The sequence below is a fragment of the Sarcophilus harrisii genome, chromosome 1 (assembly GCF_902635505.1).
Source record: "Sarcophilus harrisii chromosome 1, mSarHar1.11, whole genome shotgun sequence".
In the NCBI taxonomy this organism is placed as follows: domain Eukaryota; kingdom Metazoa; phylum Chordata; class Mammalia; order Dasyuromorphia; family Dasyuridae; genus Sarcophilus; species Sarcophilus harrisii.
This window is the reverse complement of record NC_045426.1, coordinates 671,162,975-671,177,377: the sequence shown is the minus strand read 5'-3', so window position 1 is coordinate 671,177,377 and position 14,403 is coordinate 671,162,975. Positions and strand designations below refer to the sequence as shown.

General features: G+C 51.6%; 2 protein-coding genes across 6 annotated transcripts in view; both read left to right on the top strand.

Annotated features, from left to right (window-relative positions):
* TIMM44 (translocase of inner mitochondrial membrane 44) overlaps window positions 1-7,030 on the top strand; it is a 51,114-nt gene extending 44,084 nt beyond the window's left edge. For all 3 annotated transcript variants that reach the window (XM_031948289.1, XM_003760888.4, XM_023496913.2), the window contains exons 12-13: window positions 237-347; window positions 6,697-7,030. In XM_031948289.1, coding sequence (XP_031804149.1) covers window positions 237-347; window positions 6,697-6,816 — 231 coding nt within the window. In that variant the 3' untranslated portion in view covers window positions 6,817-7,030. The remainder of the gene's footprint in view (window positions 1-236; window positions 348-6,696) is intronic.
* Window positions 7,031-9,280: 2,250 nt separating this feature from the next.
* CTXN1 (cortexin 1) lies at window positions 9,281-12,848 on the top strand. 3 transcript variants are annotated; one of them, XM_031948286.1, is made up of 2 exons: window positions 9,281-9,488; window positions 10,705-12,848. In XM_031948286.1, exon 2 carries the CDS (start codon window positions 10,785-10,787, stop codon window positions 11,046-11,048), a length of 264 nt encoding a protein of 87 aa, XP_031804146.1. In that variant the 5' UTR covers window positions 9,281-9,488; window positions 10,705-10,784; the 3' UTR covers window positions 11,049-12,848. The 3 variants fall into 3 exon arrangements, with proteins under 3 accessions (XP_031804146.1, XP_031804148.1, XP_031804147.1); XM_031948288.1 differs by lacking the exon at window positions 9,281-9,488 and adding an exon at window positions 10,236-10,354; XM_031948287.1 differs by lacking the exon at window positions 9,281-9,488 and adding an exon at window positions 10,459-10,614.
* The last annotated feature ends 1,555 nt before the right edge of the window (window positions 12,849-14,403 follow it).

Genomic DNA, 14,403 nt, shown 5'->3' with positions numbered 1-14,403 from the left:
CAGTGCAGTTTGCTTTTGTGACAGAGGCTGGTCAACAAGGAACAGGTTATTTCTGTGATCTTTTAACAAAGATACTATCTTGATTTTCATGTAACTGAACAAGAAACATAAGGGGGAGTTTCAACTGTCTCATTATCCCACTTCATCTCTTACCATGACAGCAGGGCTAGACCCTACTTATCACTAAAAAAGCTCTTGGTCTTTGTGTTTTTCACTGTGGTTTGCCTTCACTGCAGTTGGCGATGGGAAAAATGATGGAACAAGGACCGGTACTAATCATCACATTCCAGGCCCAGCTGGTGATGGTGATCAGGAACCCCCATGGAGAAGTGGTAGAAGGAGATCCGGTAAGTGAAGGCATAGAAAGAACATCAGGTCTGAAAAGGACTCATAGTATTGTTCATATGAAGAAATTGAAGCCCACAGAGCCAGTTTATGAGCCAAACTAGTAGGCCCTAGGTCTCCTGACTTCCCAAACCACCACCTTCCTTCCCCCATCTGATGAATCTGTATGGTCTATATTGCTCTCCCAGTCCCGAGACCTGACCCTGATAAAACTGCTTGGCAATAGCCTCTCTGGTTTCAAATTGAATCAGCAGGTCTTCATGGGATGGTTGATTGGACGTGTCAGTGGTAGTCAGGGAAGATGGCTGTTCTGTGGCCTTACTTGCTTCTTGGTCTCTTCCTTGTTCAAGTGCAGCTGAGCCAGGTATCAAAAGGATGAAGATTATTTTTGTGTGATCTCTTGGGACAGATGTTCTATTCTCACTAAGCACCTCTTTTTTTTTTCTTTTTTTTTTTTTTTAATGTATTTTATTTTTCCAAGTAACTGCAAAGTTAGTTTTCAGCATTTCATCTTTGCAAACAAATCCTGTGTTCCAGATTTTTCACCCTCCCTCTCCTCTTTTCCAAGACAGCAAATTATCCAATATAGGTTAAATATGTGCATTTCTTCTGAACATATTTCCATATTCATCAGGCTGCTCAAGAAAAATCAGATTAATGGGAGGGGGAGGGAAGGAACAAGCCAACAACCACCAAAAAAAAAAGGTGTAAATACTATTCAACACCCCTTTATTGAGGCCTCCCAATAAGTTCTGTCCTGACTTTAGTGAGGAGGGGAGTTCCCTCCAATGTTTGGAATCTTCTCTCCCATCAGCTGTCCCATGAAGCTGCTGCTCCCCAAAGGAGATTTTAATAATCTGTGAAGGAAGAATCAGCTAGTTGTCTCTGCTCCTGTTTGGATTATACCTCACTTTTCCACCATCGACACTGGTTATGTTTTTCTGCCTTTCAGAGAAGATACATCATCAGTAATGTCTGACTATGTTTAATGATTCGAGTGCTTCTCGATAACTGCCCCAAACTTCCCCTCTTTGGAGCTTCCCTCTTATTTGATGATCTTTTTACCTTGGAGAACCATAAGAAGTTCCTTGTAGGTTTTTCATCTTTGGGAAAATTATCCAATTGCTTTTCTTAGAGGACCTTTGTCTTTGTCTAGGACTGTAGGAAATAAGGGAGATAAGGGCAGTTCAGGAAGGTGGTTTTGTGGTTTAGGAGCACTCCAGCTTGGGCTTCACAGAAGCCTTATAAGCATCTTGGTTTTCATCTAACTTAGACCTTAGTGACTTGGGGCTTGGATTTTCCACTTCTGGTTGACTTTTAGCTTCACTGGAGCCTTTTAGGGTCCCATTCCTCTCCCTTACCTATCCCCTTTTCATCCCTAACTATACTAAAGTTGCTGATTTAGACCTAATTCCAAGATATAGAGGCATGACATGGCATTTCAGGGTGGGGAGAATGGTCCAGCCAAATAGTACCTTCTTTTGAGTTCGGGGCCATCCTCAGTTCCAGCCCATACTGTCTTGCTCTCACAGGTCAGGTCTTGGGGCTAAGCCTGGAGTTGTCTGTCCCAAGGCCTTCCTTGCCTTCTGTAATAAAGTCGTCCTTTAGCTCAATACTGGCATCTGATGATCTCTGCCCACATATAACCTAGTGTCGGGCTCTATCAGCATCCTTCATTCCTTGACCTCTTGTTTCATGATGTTTGTTCTCAGTGAAATTGAAATGGAATTGTTTGGTCTCAGGAGCTAATGGGTTAGATGAAGCCCAGAGTTTTTAAGGTTCAGGCCTTGGAGAGTTCTAAAAGGACATGAGGCCTCTGTCCTGCATGAAGTATTCTCTTTTCCTGAACTCCATGTTTCTCTTTCATTTCTCAGTGGGCTCTAATATGGGGACCTATCCCTTCATAAGGAAGTCAGCCAGGCCATTGTCAGCCACAGGCCATTGGCCTGGGTAGCAGCAAGCATGTTCTAGGACCATTTGCCCAATTCTGTAGAAAGGTAACATTTACTAGCTATAGCAAACTGAAATACACCCCTGGAAACTGTATAAATTGTAGATCTAGGGATTTTAGAGCATTTTACAAAAGGCAAAACTGAGCCTGAGAGAACGGTGCAGGAACTCATCCCACTTAGTGAAGTCATGGTTTGTGATCCATGCCATTGTCAGATCTGTTGAAGAAGTACCCACTCCCTCCAGCTGCAGCAAAGGGTGGGGGTAGAGAAGGAACTGGAGGTGATGGGACAGGGAGCAAGGCAAAACGAGGCAAAGACAAAATGCAATCAAGGATGACAAAATTAGAGGGTGCCGAGTCCAGTGAGGAAACTGAGGCCCAGAGAGATTGTGACTTCTCAAGAGTTACAAAAGTAGCAGTATGGTTGGTTGCCTCTGCTTCATGAGTAGTGAAGGTTTCTATTCTGGAGGGCACCTGCCGATTGGTGAATGTTGCCCCCTTGCCCCACATTTGCATCAGACAGCTGGATCCCCTTCCCCTCTCCGCCCCTCTAGTTATTTGGCCTTTCTCTTCAGCAATAGCTTTTATTCAGGAGCTTGGCACATTTCCCAGGGGACATCAGAGGGAGTTTGGCAGCTACTTTGCCTTTTTTTTTTTTTTTCCTTTTTTCCATCAATACATTTGGTCTCAACACAACAGATACTTCCCAACAAATGATGGGCTTGTCCTTCAGCCCCCTGAAAACACATTTCCTGAAAACAGTTTAGCAAAAGTGCCCAATAGAATAATTGAAACTAATGGTATATGTCCTGGGTTTTTTTGGTTTACAAAAGGGCTGTTTCTGTGCTTCAGCTTTGATGATCTAGTGTTTGCATTGTTAATTGTGCTATAGTCGAATTTTATTGACTTTTTTTTTTTTTTTTATTTTGTAATCTTTGTCTCTGTCTTTTGGCTTTGTCTTTACTTTGTTAGTGCTAATATTCTCACCTTCCCAATTTTTCTGCATTCTTCCTATCCATTCTTTATAGTGTATTATATTCATATATCACATTTTTGTACTTCCTTACTCTTAGTGATCACATAGCAGGCTCCTTTGGAAATTGTTGGGCTTGTTGAGCTTTGATGTCAATAACTTCCTTGGGAAATAAACTGAACCCTGAAATCTCTAGGTCAAAGGCTACAAATAATTGCCTAACTTTTCTTGATAACTCCAAATTGATTTCCTGAGCGATTAGACCAATACTTATATTTCAGAATTGTTTTAATTTGCATTTCTCTGATATTATTAATATTGAAGTTTTCCAATGAGTGTATTTTCTTCTTTTGAAGATTTTTACATTGATCACTTGTCTATGGCTCTCAGTCTCATAAATGTGTCAATTATTTATGAATTTGGGGTAGCAAAAATTTACCAAATATTTGACGAAAAATTTCTGGCCGCTCCAGTCCTTGATGAACTTCTCATTTGCTTCAAGTAGACTTATGAGGAAGTAGGAGAGAGAGATTATTATCTCATTTAAAAGGTAAAGAAATTCAGACTGACATCCTTGCCTAAAATTGAACTTGTCCACATAGACCGAGTCAGGACTGGAACCCAGGCATTTTGATTGCCACTTTCTGGCCTTTGTACTACAGTGTACTCCCATTTGTTAATAATGATATGATAATAATAGTTAGCATTTAATTTGAACTTTTAAATATGCAAAGTACTATACAAATACAATTTAATCTTCACATAATTCTGTGGGGTGAATACTATTATTCTCATCTCTTTTTTTGGCAGGTTAAGTGATGTGTCCAAAGTATTAGAGTAATATCTGAGGCAGGATTTAGACTCAGGTTTTCCTGATTCCGCATCCACTGATGCATTCACTGGCCCCTTAGAAGCCTTCTGACACTGCTGTATCTTCTAAGGGCTTGGAATGTCCAGTAGTCAAGGCTGGTGCTGCTCTTGAGGACAACCTTAGGTGGGGAAGCCAGTGTGAGGTCATTTTAGGAGAGAGACTGTGTTAGGGTGGTTCCACTGTGGTCTGACGCCTGTGGAAAGCAGAGGGAAGAGGAAGGCCTGCCCTCTGAAAAGTGCTTGGAAGATGTGAGGAAACGGGAATTGGTGGCTTGGAAGCCAGACCAGATGAAAGGTGGGCAAGGCCATGAGACTGGAGATGGAGCAGCTCCAAGGGGTGTCCCTCTTGTGGTTGCCACCCAGACCCACGCAGTGGAGCAACAGTCTGTGTACTTTCTAGCCCCATTCCGAGTCTGATGCCACAACTATGCCATCCCCCAGGCTTGGGTATCCAATCTTGGGGAGTGCCCGTCTGGGCCATGGCTCCTTTGGCCTCCCTCAGTATCCTGGACTTCAGTGCTTGAAGAACTGACCCAAAATTCAGTTACTTCAGCAAATGTTAATCCAGGTGCACAGGATAGAAAGACAAAACAGGAAACAGCCTCTGCAAACAAGGGCTAAAGTGAAAGGAGGGGGCCAGGAGAGGCCTTAGCTGAGGGGGGCGGCTTGTTTCAAGCCATGGGGAGGGGGAATATACACATGGAGTGTCCAGAGACATCAAGGAGGCCAATGTGGCTGGAATGCTAAGCGCATAAGAGAGGGATGTAATGAGAAGCCAGCAGCTTTTAATACCTGAAAGGACCGAGCATAATTGGGTTGGATGCTGCAGGATCCACTCTCACTGCCACCTTTGGCAGTGTCACTGGTGGAACTCCCAGTTTCTCAGTTGTCCTAGTGGGCCCCATGACATTGGAAATCTCAGAGGCCATCTGGATTTCTTCTTGGAAGTCTATTTGCTGGCTGACCACGTTCTGAGGAGTGTTCTAGGACACAGAATAGAAAAAGGCATATACTATTTAGCCTCCTAATCCCCAGTTTCTTCATTTGTAAAATGAAGGCTTTGGACCATGTGGCATCTGAGCAGACTTGTGAATTCACTAGGATTTGAAAGGCAAAACATAAATGAAGTACAATAAATCTCCAAGAGCTTCACATTAGGAGCACAAGAATGCCCTCTGGCTTCAGTTGTGTGGGCAGCCTCAGGGTCTAGCTCTGGTAGCAGAAGTGAAGGCTGATCTGGGGGGAAGTTCTCTGGCTTGGCTTTGCAGTGACCCAGACATATTTTCTCTAGTCCCTTATGAAGTTAGGTTCAACTGTTGCTCTCTCAGTGGCCCTCTGAAGCTGGTAAGAGAGCTTGTTTGGTTTTTCCTAAATACATAAAGCCAACATTTGGAGTCCTGGTTCTCTTTTGATAAGTTGGATGTCCCCAGATGTCTTTTCAGCTTTTCATGGGCATTCATTCATTCGTCAAAATGATGGAGTTGGATTAGATGGTGTCTAAAACTCCTTTCAGCTTTGGTTCTGATTACTTCTAAGTTGGGGGAAATTAGCCTTAGCTTCTCTTCATGGAGTTCATTCAACCTGTCCCTAACTTAAATGATTTGTAGAGGTTTAGAGTACTGAGGTTTTAGATTCTCCTTTCTGGGCTCCATCTGTCATGAAGCAGGCTTTCTCTCACATTCCTTCCCCTTTGCTGGATCATGTGCTGTTGGTAGAAAGATGTAGCTTTTATAAGCTGGGTGCCCATTGTGTTTGCTGGCCTTTGGGGCTTACTATTCCTGAGACTGCAGAACCTGGTTACCCTGAGCTCGGTGCACTGCCAGCATACATTGGATCATTTTCACCCAAATGCCTAACTTCATGTTTGCCCACACTAACGCTCACATGCTACCTTGTCCCCGCTCACACAACTTGGCAAAATCTTCCACTTTATTCTCCTCGGGGTGCTCCTTTATTAGTTGACAAGTTGGTAGCCTCTGCACCCCAATGATACCGCTTCCATTCACCCCAGGAGGGATGGTTTCCCCAGTTACGTCAAGGTTCATTTGAAGGAAGTGGGTATAATCAAGAGAAGCAGTAACTTTATAAGGGAGAACAGTCACTCTTTAAGTATTTGAAGGACTGTCCTGTGAAAACATAAGATGAGTATCACTGGAGGAGTTCAGGTGGAAACTGAATGACCAGTTGTTGAGAATGCTGTAGAATATATAACATCAGATTGCTTAATTAAGTCTCGGGGAGGAAGGAGAGAATTTGAAACTCGGATTTTTTTTTTTTTTTTAATGTTGGGGGTGGATATTTTTAGAAAAGAGAATGTGGTGGAGAGGATTGCTACTGTGTGACAAGGTGGACTCTGAGAATTTTTTTCACTTGCCAAGATCTGTCCCAACAGTTCTGCAAGCCTTTAGAATTTGCACTGGTCCACTCCAACAGGCCAGTTCTTGTCACAGTACCTGCCACTTGGATATGAAACTGCGGATCTCCCCAGAACATCAGGTGCTTAGTTCAGGGCACATTCTTCCTTCCTGGGATCTGAGTGTACTTTCTTTTTCTCCAGGATAAAGTATTGCGTATGCTGTACGTTTGGGCCCTGTGTAGAGACCAGACTGAGCTGAACCCCTATGCAGCCTGGAGGCTGCTGGACATTTCTGCCTCAAGCACAGAGCAGATTCTCTGAAGACAAATGTCGGGGACCTGCTGGACTGTGCTCTCTTGTTCTCCCAGCAAGGGCCCCACCGCTGTCAGAAGCTTCAGGATGCAAGACCATCTGGCTCCTGCAGGGCACTTTGTGACCCTTCGCTTTCCAGGAGCCAGTGTGAAATGAGGGGAGGGAGGGTGCTGAGTGAGATAAGGACATGAGAAATTTTCCTTCGGGGAATACAGTTGACTAGGGGAGGGCTGGTGTTGGGGACATGGTAGCTATGAGCAGAGACACTCGTGGGGCCCCAAGTTTATAAGGCTAAGATTGTCACAGAAGATCACCCCTCTTTTCCCCTCAAGAAGCTTAAGGCCTGATGCGCCATTCTCTCCCTCTTCCTTGCATTGGGCCCAATAGGTGAATCCAGGGAGCATCTCTGCCTTGGCCTTCTCTCCCTCCCAGCAACAAGCTGGGTTAGTCTGGGTTAGTGCTTGGTTAGTGCTGAGAGAAGCCAAATTTGGGTGCCAAAAGTCCTGCAGAGGCCCAGGGGCTGAGCAGAAAGCTAAAGTGAACCGAGGTCCCTGAGCACAGCTTGCTTAAGCAGCCAGCAGGGTGGGAGGGGAGAGTGAAGCACAAGTCCCTATGAGGAGGGAGCAGGAGCAGCTGCAGTTCGCCTTTGGCCAGCGCAGAGGGGAAGAGGATTAGAAAGGAAAGACTTAGCACCCCACTACCTGCACACACGACTTCCCTGGGACCTGGCAGCCTGTCTTGGAGGGGCCTTGGGGGACAGAGCCTGGTGCTGGCTTCTTTTCTCTCCTGCCTCTTCTCTGGTAGGAGGGCTGCACTTCCTCCAGGTGCCTCCATCTCTGGCATCAGATCAGCCAAGTCATTCTAGAGCCTTCTTAAAAATAAAACCTGAATGTCTTTCATTTCTGTACATATTGCCTGAAGATTTGACAATAAAATACTAAAATGAATAGCAAATGTGGTTGCTGATTTTACTTAGGCTGTCGCACTGCAATTTAGGGGCCAAGAGGGAAAGGGAGGGGAGGGGTGGAGTGTGTTGGACAAACGGTTTGTTGCTCAGACTTCCCAGAGCTTGAAGGCAGTCGTGAGGCAGCAGCTGGAGGCTGGGGACCGTCTAGTTCCTTACGACAGAGCCAGCTCCTTGCTGGGAACAGAGGAATGGGGTCAGTGGGCCAGGCCACAGCGAGACTGCCAGACTGGCTCAGGCAACCTTGAGGAGGAAGATTGTCCCTGGATGGGATGGCCTGAGCCCCGAGGGTAGGGAGCCAGATTAGGCTGCAAGTCATTGGCCTGTACCCAGGGGCAGAAGGCCTTCAGCTCCAAACCCTTCCTGGAGCTCCCTTTTACTCGGGGCCATAGGATTCTGCTCCTGGATATGAAGAAGCCCCAGGATGAGTCGGATCCAGAAGGGGAAGGCCACAGAGGGGCTCCCCCTTCGCAGAAAAAAGTCCCTATAATATAAACCTGCGAGCCAAGCCAGTGTGCTTCCTTCCTCAGAGAAGGTGATTTCAATTCCTGGATACGTGTCAGTTTTGAGGTGTTGGGCCCATACTAATGGAAGAAGACAGACTGGGATGTAGTGAACAACCACAACACCCCAACCCAGTTCCTGAACAAAGGAAAAAATGGTGGGACCCCCAAGCATATCGGGTTTGGGCCCCAAACTGCTCTATGATAGTAAGAAGGGAGTGCGAGGCAAAAAGGGATGAGGGGAGGGTCTGTGGCAGGAGGCTGAGACCTCTTCCCATTCTCAACTCCAGGTTCTGGAATTGGGAGGGCTAGGTGAGGTGGGCATTGGGGCTGGGAAGAACTGAGATAGGGTCTGTAGGGTAGAAAGGGAGTGAATTTTAGAACCAAAAATGTGTTTTAGAATCTTCCTAATGGGGATCATGAGATAATGTAAGCAGAGAAGGGGAAGGAAAAAAAATACATATCTCCTACCTACTATGTGCCAGACACTGTTAAGCCTTAAAAATAAAAAAAATAAGAAATCCAAATATGTACTCAACAGTCCTGTGAGGGAGGTGCTGATATCCCCATTTTACAGTTGAGGAAACTGAGGCCGACAGAGATAACGTGACTTACTCGGGATCACACAGCTAGGAAGGCTCTGAGGTGGGATTTTTTAATTCGGGTCTTTGGGATTTCATGCCCAGCGCTCTATTCACTGCGCCATTGGCCTAGGCTGGGGTCTAAGCGGGGCGGGGGAGGAGGGGGGAGAGGATGCGGGGTGGGTCGGTCAGAGAAGGCTGGGAACAGTGGAAACAGGGGAGTGGGCTTGGTCGGGGGGTAGCTGGGCTCCACAGCATTTAGGTGGGGGAAGCAGGACCGCTCCGCGGCCGGAGCAGGTATTGGAGGGGAGTGGCCGAGAAGGGCTAAGTTACGGGCTGGGCTGGAGGCTCCCGGCCCCTAAAGAGTTAAGGGGCTGTGCGGTGGGGAGCCCTACCTCTCTTTCCTCCCGCCCCCTCCCCCGCTCCTCGGGAGTCTTGGCGGCGGCCCCGCCCCCGTCGCCATGGGAACAGCCGCGGCGGCTCCGGCTGCACCTCCTCCGTCTCCTCGGGCAGGGCAGGCAGGGCCAGCGGAGCCGGGGTTGAGCGCACGGAGACGCGGGGAGAGCGAAGAGGAGGAGCGGAGAGGAGCTGGGTTGAGGGAGCGCACCGAGCCGCCGTCACCCCCAGCCCTGGGTGAGGGAGGGGACTGTGGAGGGGTGGGGGCAGAGGGCAGAGGGGCAGGAGCCACGGGCTGGAAGACGGGGCTGGGGGCGAGCCCAGATGGGGAGGGGGCTGCAAGGGCGGGGCGAAGGCAGACGAAGAAGGGGAGATTGCGGGGGTGACACGGAAGGGGCAGGGGACAGGGGGGCGACCTTGGGCAGAGCATCATTTGGGGGCTCGGGGGCACGTGGGCTGGAGGGTGAATGGGTAGAAAGGTGGCGGGCAGCGACCCCTGAGAGCACCCGGGAGAGTGGGCGCAGACTGGGGTGGCTGGATAGCTGGAGCAGGCAAGAGAAGGGAAGCAACCCCCAGTTAGGTGAGGCTGGGCTGGGGCTAGAGATGGTTGGGGGCTGGGGTGCGCGGGTGTAGGGTGTGGTGTGGAACGAGATGACTCGAGTGTCCAGCTCTCCAGGGTCTTCGTCCCCTCCCTCCGAGTCCGAGGGCTGGGAGGGGGACGAGAGGAGAGAGAGGCGAGTACTTGGGCGTGGGCAGGTAGGAGATGGGTGGGTGGGCTCAGCGGCAGGGAGAGGTGTAGAGCAGGGTGGGAGGTGGTGAGGTCGTTGGATGGGTGAGGTGAGACGGGTGGGGACGTGGGTTTGGAGTGGTGTAAGGGAGTAGGGGGCTGGTGGTGAGGGTGAAACAGATGGGGGATGGAACCGAGGGAAATTGGGTGTACGGGGGCGGGGAGGGGAGGAGTATGGAAATGGTGTGAGAGGAAGGTGTGCTGAGGTTCCAGGGTCTGAGGGGGGGCTGGAAGGAGAAGGTGAAGTTAAATTGGGTTTCCGGGGTCCGTATGGTGTGTGGCTGCATGAGGAAAACTGTGGGGCGCCGGAGATTAGGTGATGGGACGTCTTTGGGGGGATGGCGGGACCAGAGTGAGACAGGACAATTTAAGTGAGGTGGGGGGGGGCAGGAGGGGCTGTAAGAAGGGTAGTGGGGAAATAGAGAGAGGAGGAGGCTGTAGGATTGTGGAGCGGAGAGGTGATGAGGAGAGCCTCGGAGTATGGGGGCGGGGATGGGTGTGTAGGATGCGTAGCGGGATGGAGCTTTAAGGGAGCGGTGGCGTTGGGCACGAAGTGGGGCTTTGGAGGTGGCGAAGGTAAGCGGAAGGGGCCGAAGTGAGACGGGCACGGGGCGGGGGTCGCTAGGGGCGTGGCGGCCATTTGTGGCTTCTCTCCCTCTCCCCCAGGTCTCTGTGCCAGTCCGGTCCCGGTCGTGGCCCCAGAGGGGGAGGCGGCCAGACAGGCGATGTGAGCTGCCCGTGGAGCCATGAGCTCCGCCTGGACTCCAGACTACGAGGCGCTGTCCCCGGCAGGGGCTCCAGGGCCGGGGGGGTCCGGGGGGTCCGCGGGGCTGGACGCTGAGCAGCGAACGGTCTTCGCCTTTGTTCTCTTCCTGCTGCTGTTCCTGGTGCTGCTCATGGTGCGCTGCGTCCGCATCCTCCTGGACCCCTACAGCCGCATGCCTGCCTCGAGCTGGACCGACCACAAGGAGGCACTAGAGAGGGGCCAGTTCGACTATGCGTTGGTGTGAAGGCAGAGCGGAGGGGTCCCGCGCCTCCCGGCCCGGCCCCGAAATCCCACCCTCTCTCTCCTCCCTGCCCCGGCAGCCTCCCCCGCCCCCAGGCTGGTCTAGAATCCACGGCCCAGAGCCGCCTCCGTTCTCGCACCCCAGCCTGGGCTAGGGCTTCCCAAACTCACGCCCTGTCACTTCACTGCATCCATGAACCCCCCCGGGCCGAACCTCAGGCTTTCCTTGCCCAGATCCCCCGGTTCCCACCTGGCCTGGCCGGGGACGCGCGGTCCAGGAGCTCTCCCATTCCCCTGGCCCCAAACCTAGTCTAGGCCTCCCTTTTCCAACCCAGATTGCATCTCCAGCCCGGAACCAGAATCCCGGGCTTCTCCTGACTGACTCCTGCTTCCAAGCTCCCGCAGCCCCCGCCCGAGGCCACAAGATGAGCGGGCCCAAGGTCTGGCAGTTGATGTTTTTCAGAGTGGAGTGGCCCATTCTCCCCACCCACTTCCATCAGGAAAGCACTAGAGTGAGCAAGCTCTGGGAGGCAGGTCCCCTGCCCCTGGGCTTTGGGGAGCTCTTCAGGCCGGGAATGGGGGCTGCTCGTGGGCCTCTTACCCTGCACCTGCGCTGCCCGCTCCCTAGTGATGGATAGTCCAAGCTCTGGATGCTGCAACCTCCTCCTTTTCCTCTGCCCGTCTGACCTCCCGGCTTCCCCTTCCCTTATGACAGCTGTCTGGCCATTCTCCCAGAGCACTCAGGACTGACGCCCCTTCCCAAGCCTGGGACTGCAAAATCCAGTTACTCAACCCCCCCCCCCCTAGGGATCATCTTCCAGATTGAGAAATTCAACCAACCCACTCCCCTTCCCCACTCCCAGCCCTCTGGCCCCTCAATGCACCAAGCATTTGGTAAGCACCAAGCCTCTTTTTCCAAGGGTTGACCTCCTGGTCAAGGGGATCCTGACTGAAGGGCTTCATCAAGGCCCTGGGGGCAGTGAGGGGAGTATGTTTGTGAAGGATACAATGGAACCCATCTCAACACTTCTTGAATGTCTACCGAGTGAAGGGCAGCAGGTGGCTCAAACAGACTTAGTGATGGGTTTCTTTGACAGGGCTCTAGCTAGCTGCAGGTCAGCCCCGACCCCTTATTAGCTACCCTCCCTCCCCGCCTTTCCCCCATCATGGAGGGGATTGTCAGCTGAGAGCTGATAGAATTGTGGCCAATCTGCCCTCTGTGACCCCACCGCACTCTCCTCACGTGACTGTGGTAACCTCTAAGCCTGTCTCCCCAGCCCTAACCAGGGGCCTTCTGCCCTCCCAGACCCCACAGGCTGACTTGTTCTCCACCTCTGTGCCTTCATTCCTCCCATTTCCCCGCCTAGAATGGCACCCCCAACTCCTTGGCCCCCTGATCTTTTTCCTTATGCTATCCTTAACACATTTCCTCCTTTTGCTTTGCTGTCTGTCTCCCCCCCCCCCAAAAGCATGGAAGCTTATGAAGGACACGGGGGCTTCTTCCCCCTGGATTACCATGAGGGTTTTTCATTCGAGGCCGGTGCCTGGCCAGCTCCCCGTCACCCCTGCTCCGCCCCGCAGGATTACCCAGTTCCCACAAGTGCTGAGCCTGCACCCACCCGGCTGGGCTCCAGGACCAAAGCAGCTCCCCCAGACTTCCTGCCTGAGCTTAAGCTAGCAGAGGCACCAGGACGGGCCCAACCCAGGCCAGGGGAAGGGGAGGGAGGCTGGGCAGTGGACAGAGGCAACACCGCAGCGACTGTAGCTCAGGCCCAATAATAAACAACAATCACCCTGTCCTGAATGTGAGTGGTTTTTGTGATGAGGTGGGGGAAAAGTTTCAAGGTGAATGAGAGTAGCAGGTTCAAGTCTCAGCTCTCTAGTTGGGTGTCCTTGGGCATAAACCTCCCACTCCCTGGGGCTGTTGCCCCGCTATAAAATGGGGAGGGAGCAGGGGCTGGGCTGGACGTCTAGGGCACTGTCCCATTTCGGACATTCGGTGGTTCTGTCCTCCTGATCCTGGCCATGCTGATCAACTACTTCACATGCTGCTCTCGCCACCACCAGACTCCTCCCCCGCCCCGCCATCCCTGTGCCCTTCCAAAACCAGGACTGGGTCACACAGTCCCGTTCCTCCACCCCAGCCCCTCCTGTGGATGCTGTGGCAGAGTCGGAGGGGCTCAGAAGGCCTCTTAGTGCCCCTGTCCTCCCCCTCTCCTCCTGCCCTCGGCCCCACCATGGCTCACTCCCAACAGCACCTCTTCCAGTAACATTTTCTCAAATTCACCTTAAACCCCAGTCCCATCTGCTTCCCCTCCCCCAATAAACACCTTTGTACCCTCATTTCCATGAGATGTTGTGTTAAAGGCCTGCTAAACTCGAAGTGGGGGCAGAACAAAACCATCCCCCAGAGGGCTTTCCCCCTATCCCAGAGCACCGCCCGTCCTGTGGGAGGAAGGCCACAAGCTTTCTAGCTCAGCTGCTGCCCCTCGCTCCCGTGCCTCATTCTAACATCTCTGGGCTGGAATAATAGCTCAGTGCGGCTGAGGTTCAAGAGCAAGGCCATCTGCCTCCCTCCCCTACCCACAGACACTGAAAGTGAGGGGGATGGTGGTGCAACAGTGAACGAAGGGCAAGGAGAGAGGAGCTGGGGCTGGAGACAGCATCTGAGGGCTTTGAGCCCGGAGTGGAGCTTCAGCTGTCGGTGTGATTGGGACGGCAGAGGAAAGAGGGCTTCAGAGCAGAAGCAAGGACCATGAGCCTCTCTGTGGCCTGGGCCATCCCAGGCGCAAGAGCAAACTCAGCAGTTAGAAGGGGCCCATTCACAGAGGCAGGCCTGGAAGAGTGACTTAGTGGGAGGGATGCTGCACTGGGGGCCCGCCAGGGTCCGTTTTAAACCCCATCTCTGATGCTTGCTTTATGTGGAGCACATCTCGCCATCCCCCATCATGCCGGGATGGACCAGAAGCGCAGACCTCTCAGGAGGGGGCTCTCCACACTTGCTGGGGCATCACTGGTTGAAGTGCTAACGCTAATGGAAAATGGGGGCATTAATTGGCACATGACCTCCCTCACTGAGTAACCCTGCTCTGCAATAATGGGAGACGGCATCCCTGCTGAGCTAAGGATGCATGGCTGTGGGGTCTCTGGGAAGTCAGAGACAAAGTGCAGTCGCCGGGGCTGTGTGCCAGACACAAGGTGGGAAAAGCAGGCTCTGGCAGTCAGCTGACACTGCTCTGATGGGGCCTGGGACCGGGAGGATGACCAGGACCTCAGAGAGAAAGACAAAAACAACAGTGCCGGGAAGCTGGGGTTGGGACAGGGCATGGGGTAAGAAATGTTCCTTTTGTACTTCTTTC

What these genes read in the sequence shown, in the direction of transcription:
- CTXN1 (XM_031948286.1), top strand. Translation starts at nt 10,785, where the DNA reads ATGAGCTCCGCCTGGACTCCAGACTACGAGGCGCTGTCCCCGGCAGGG.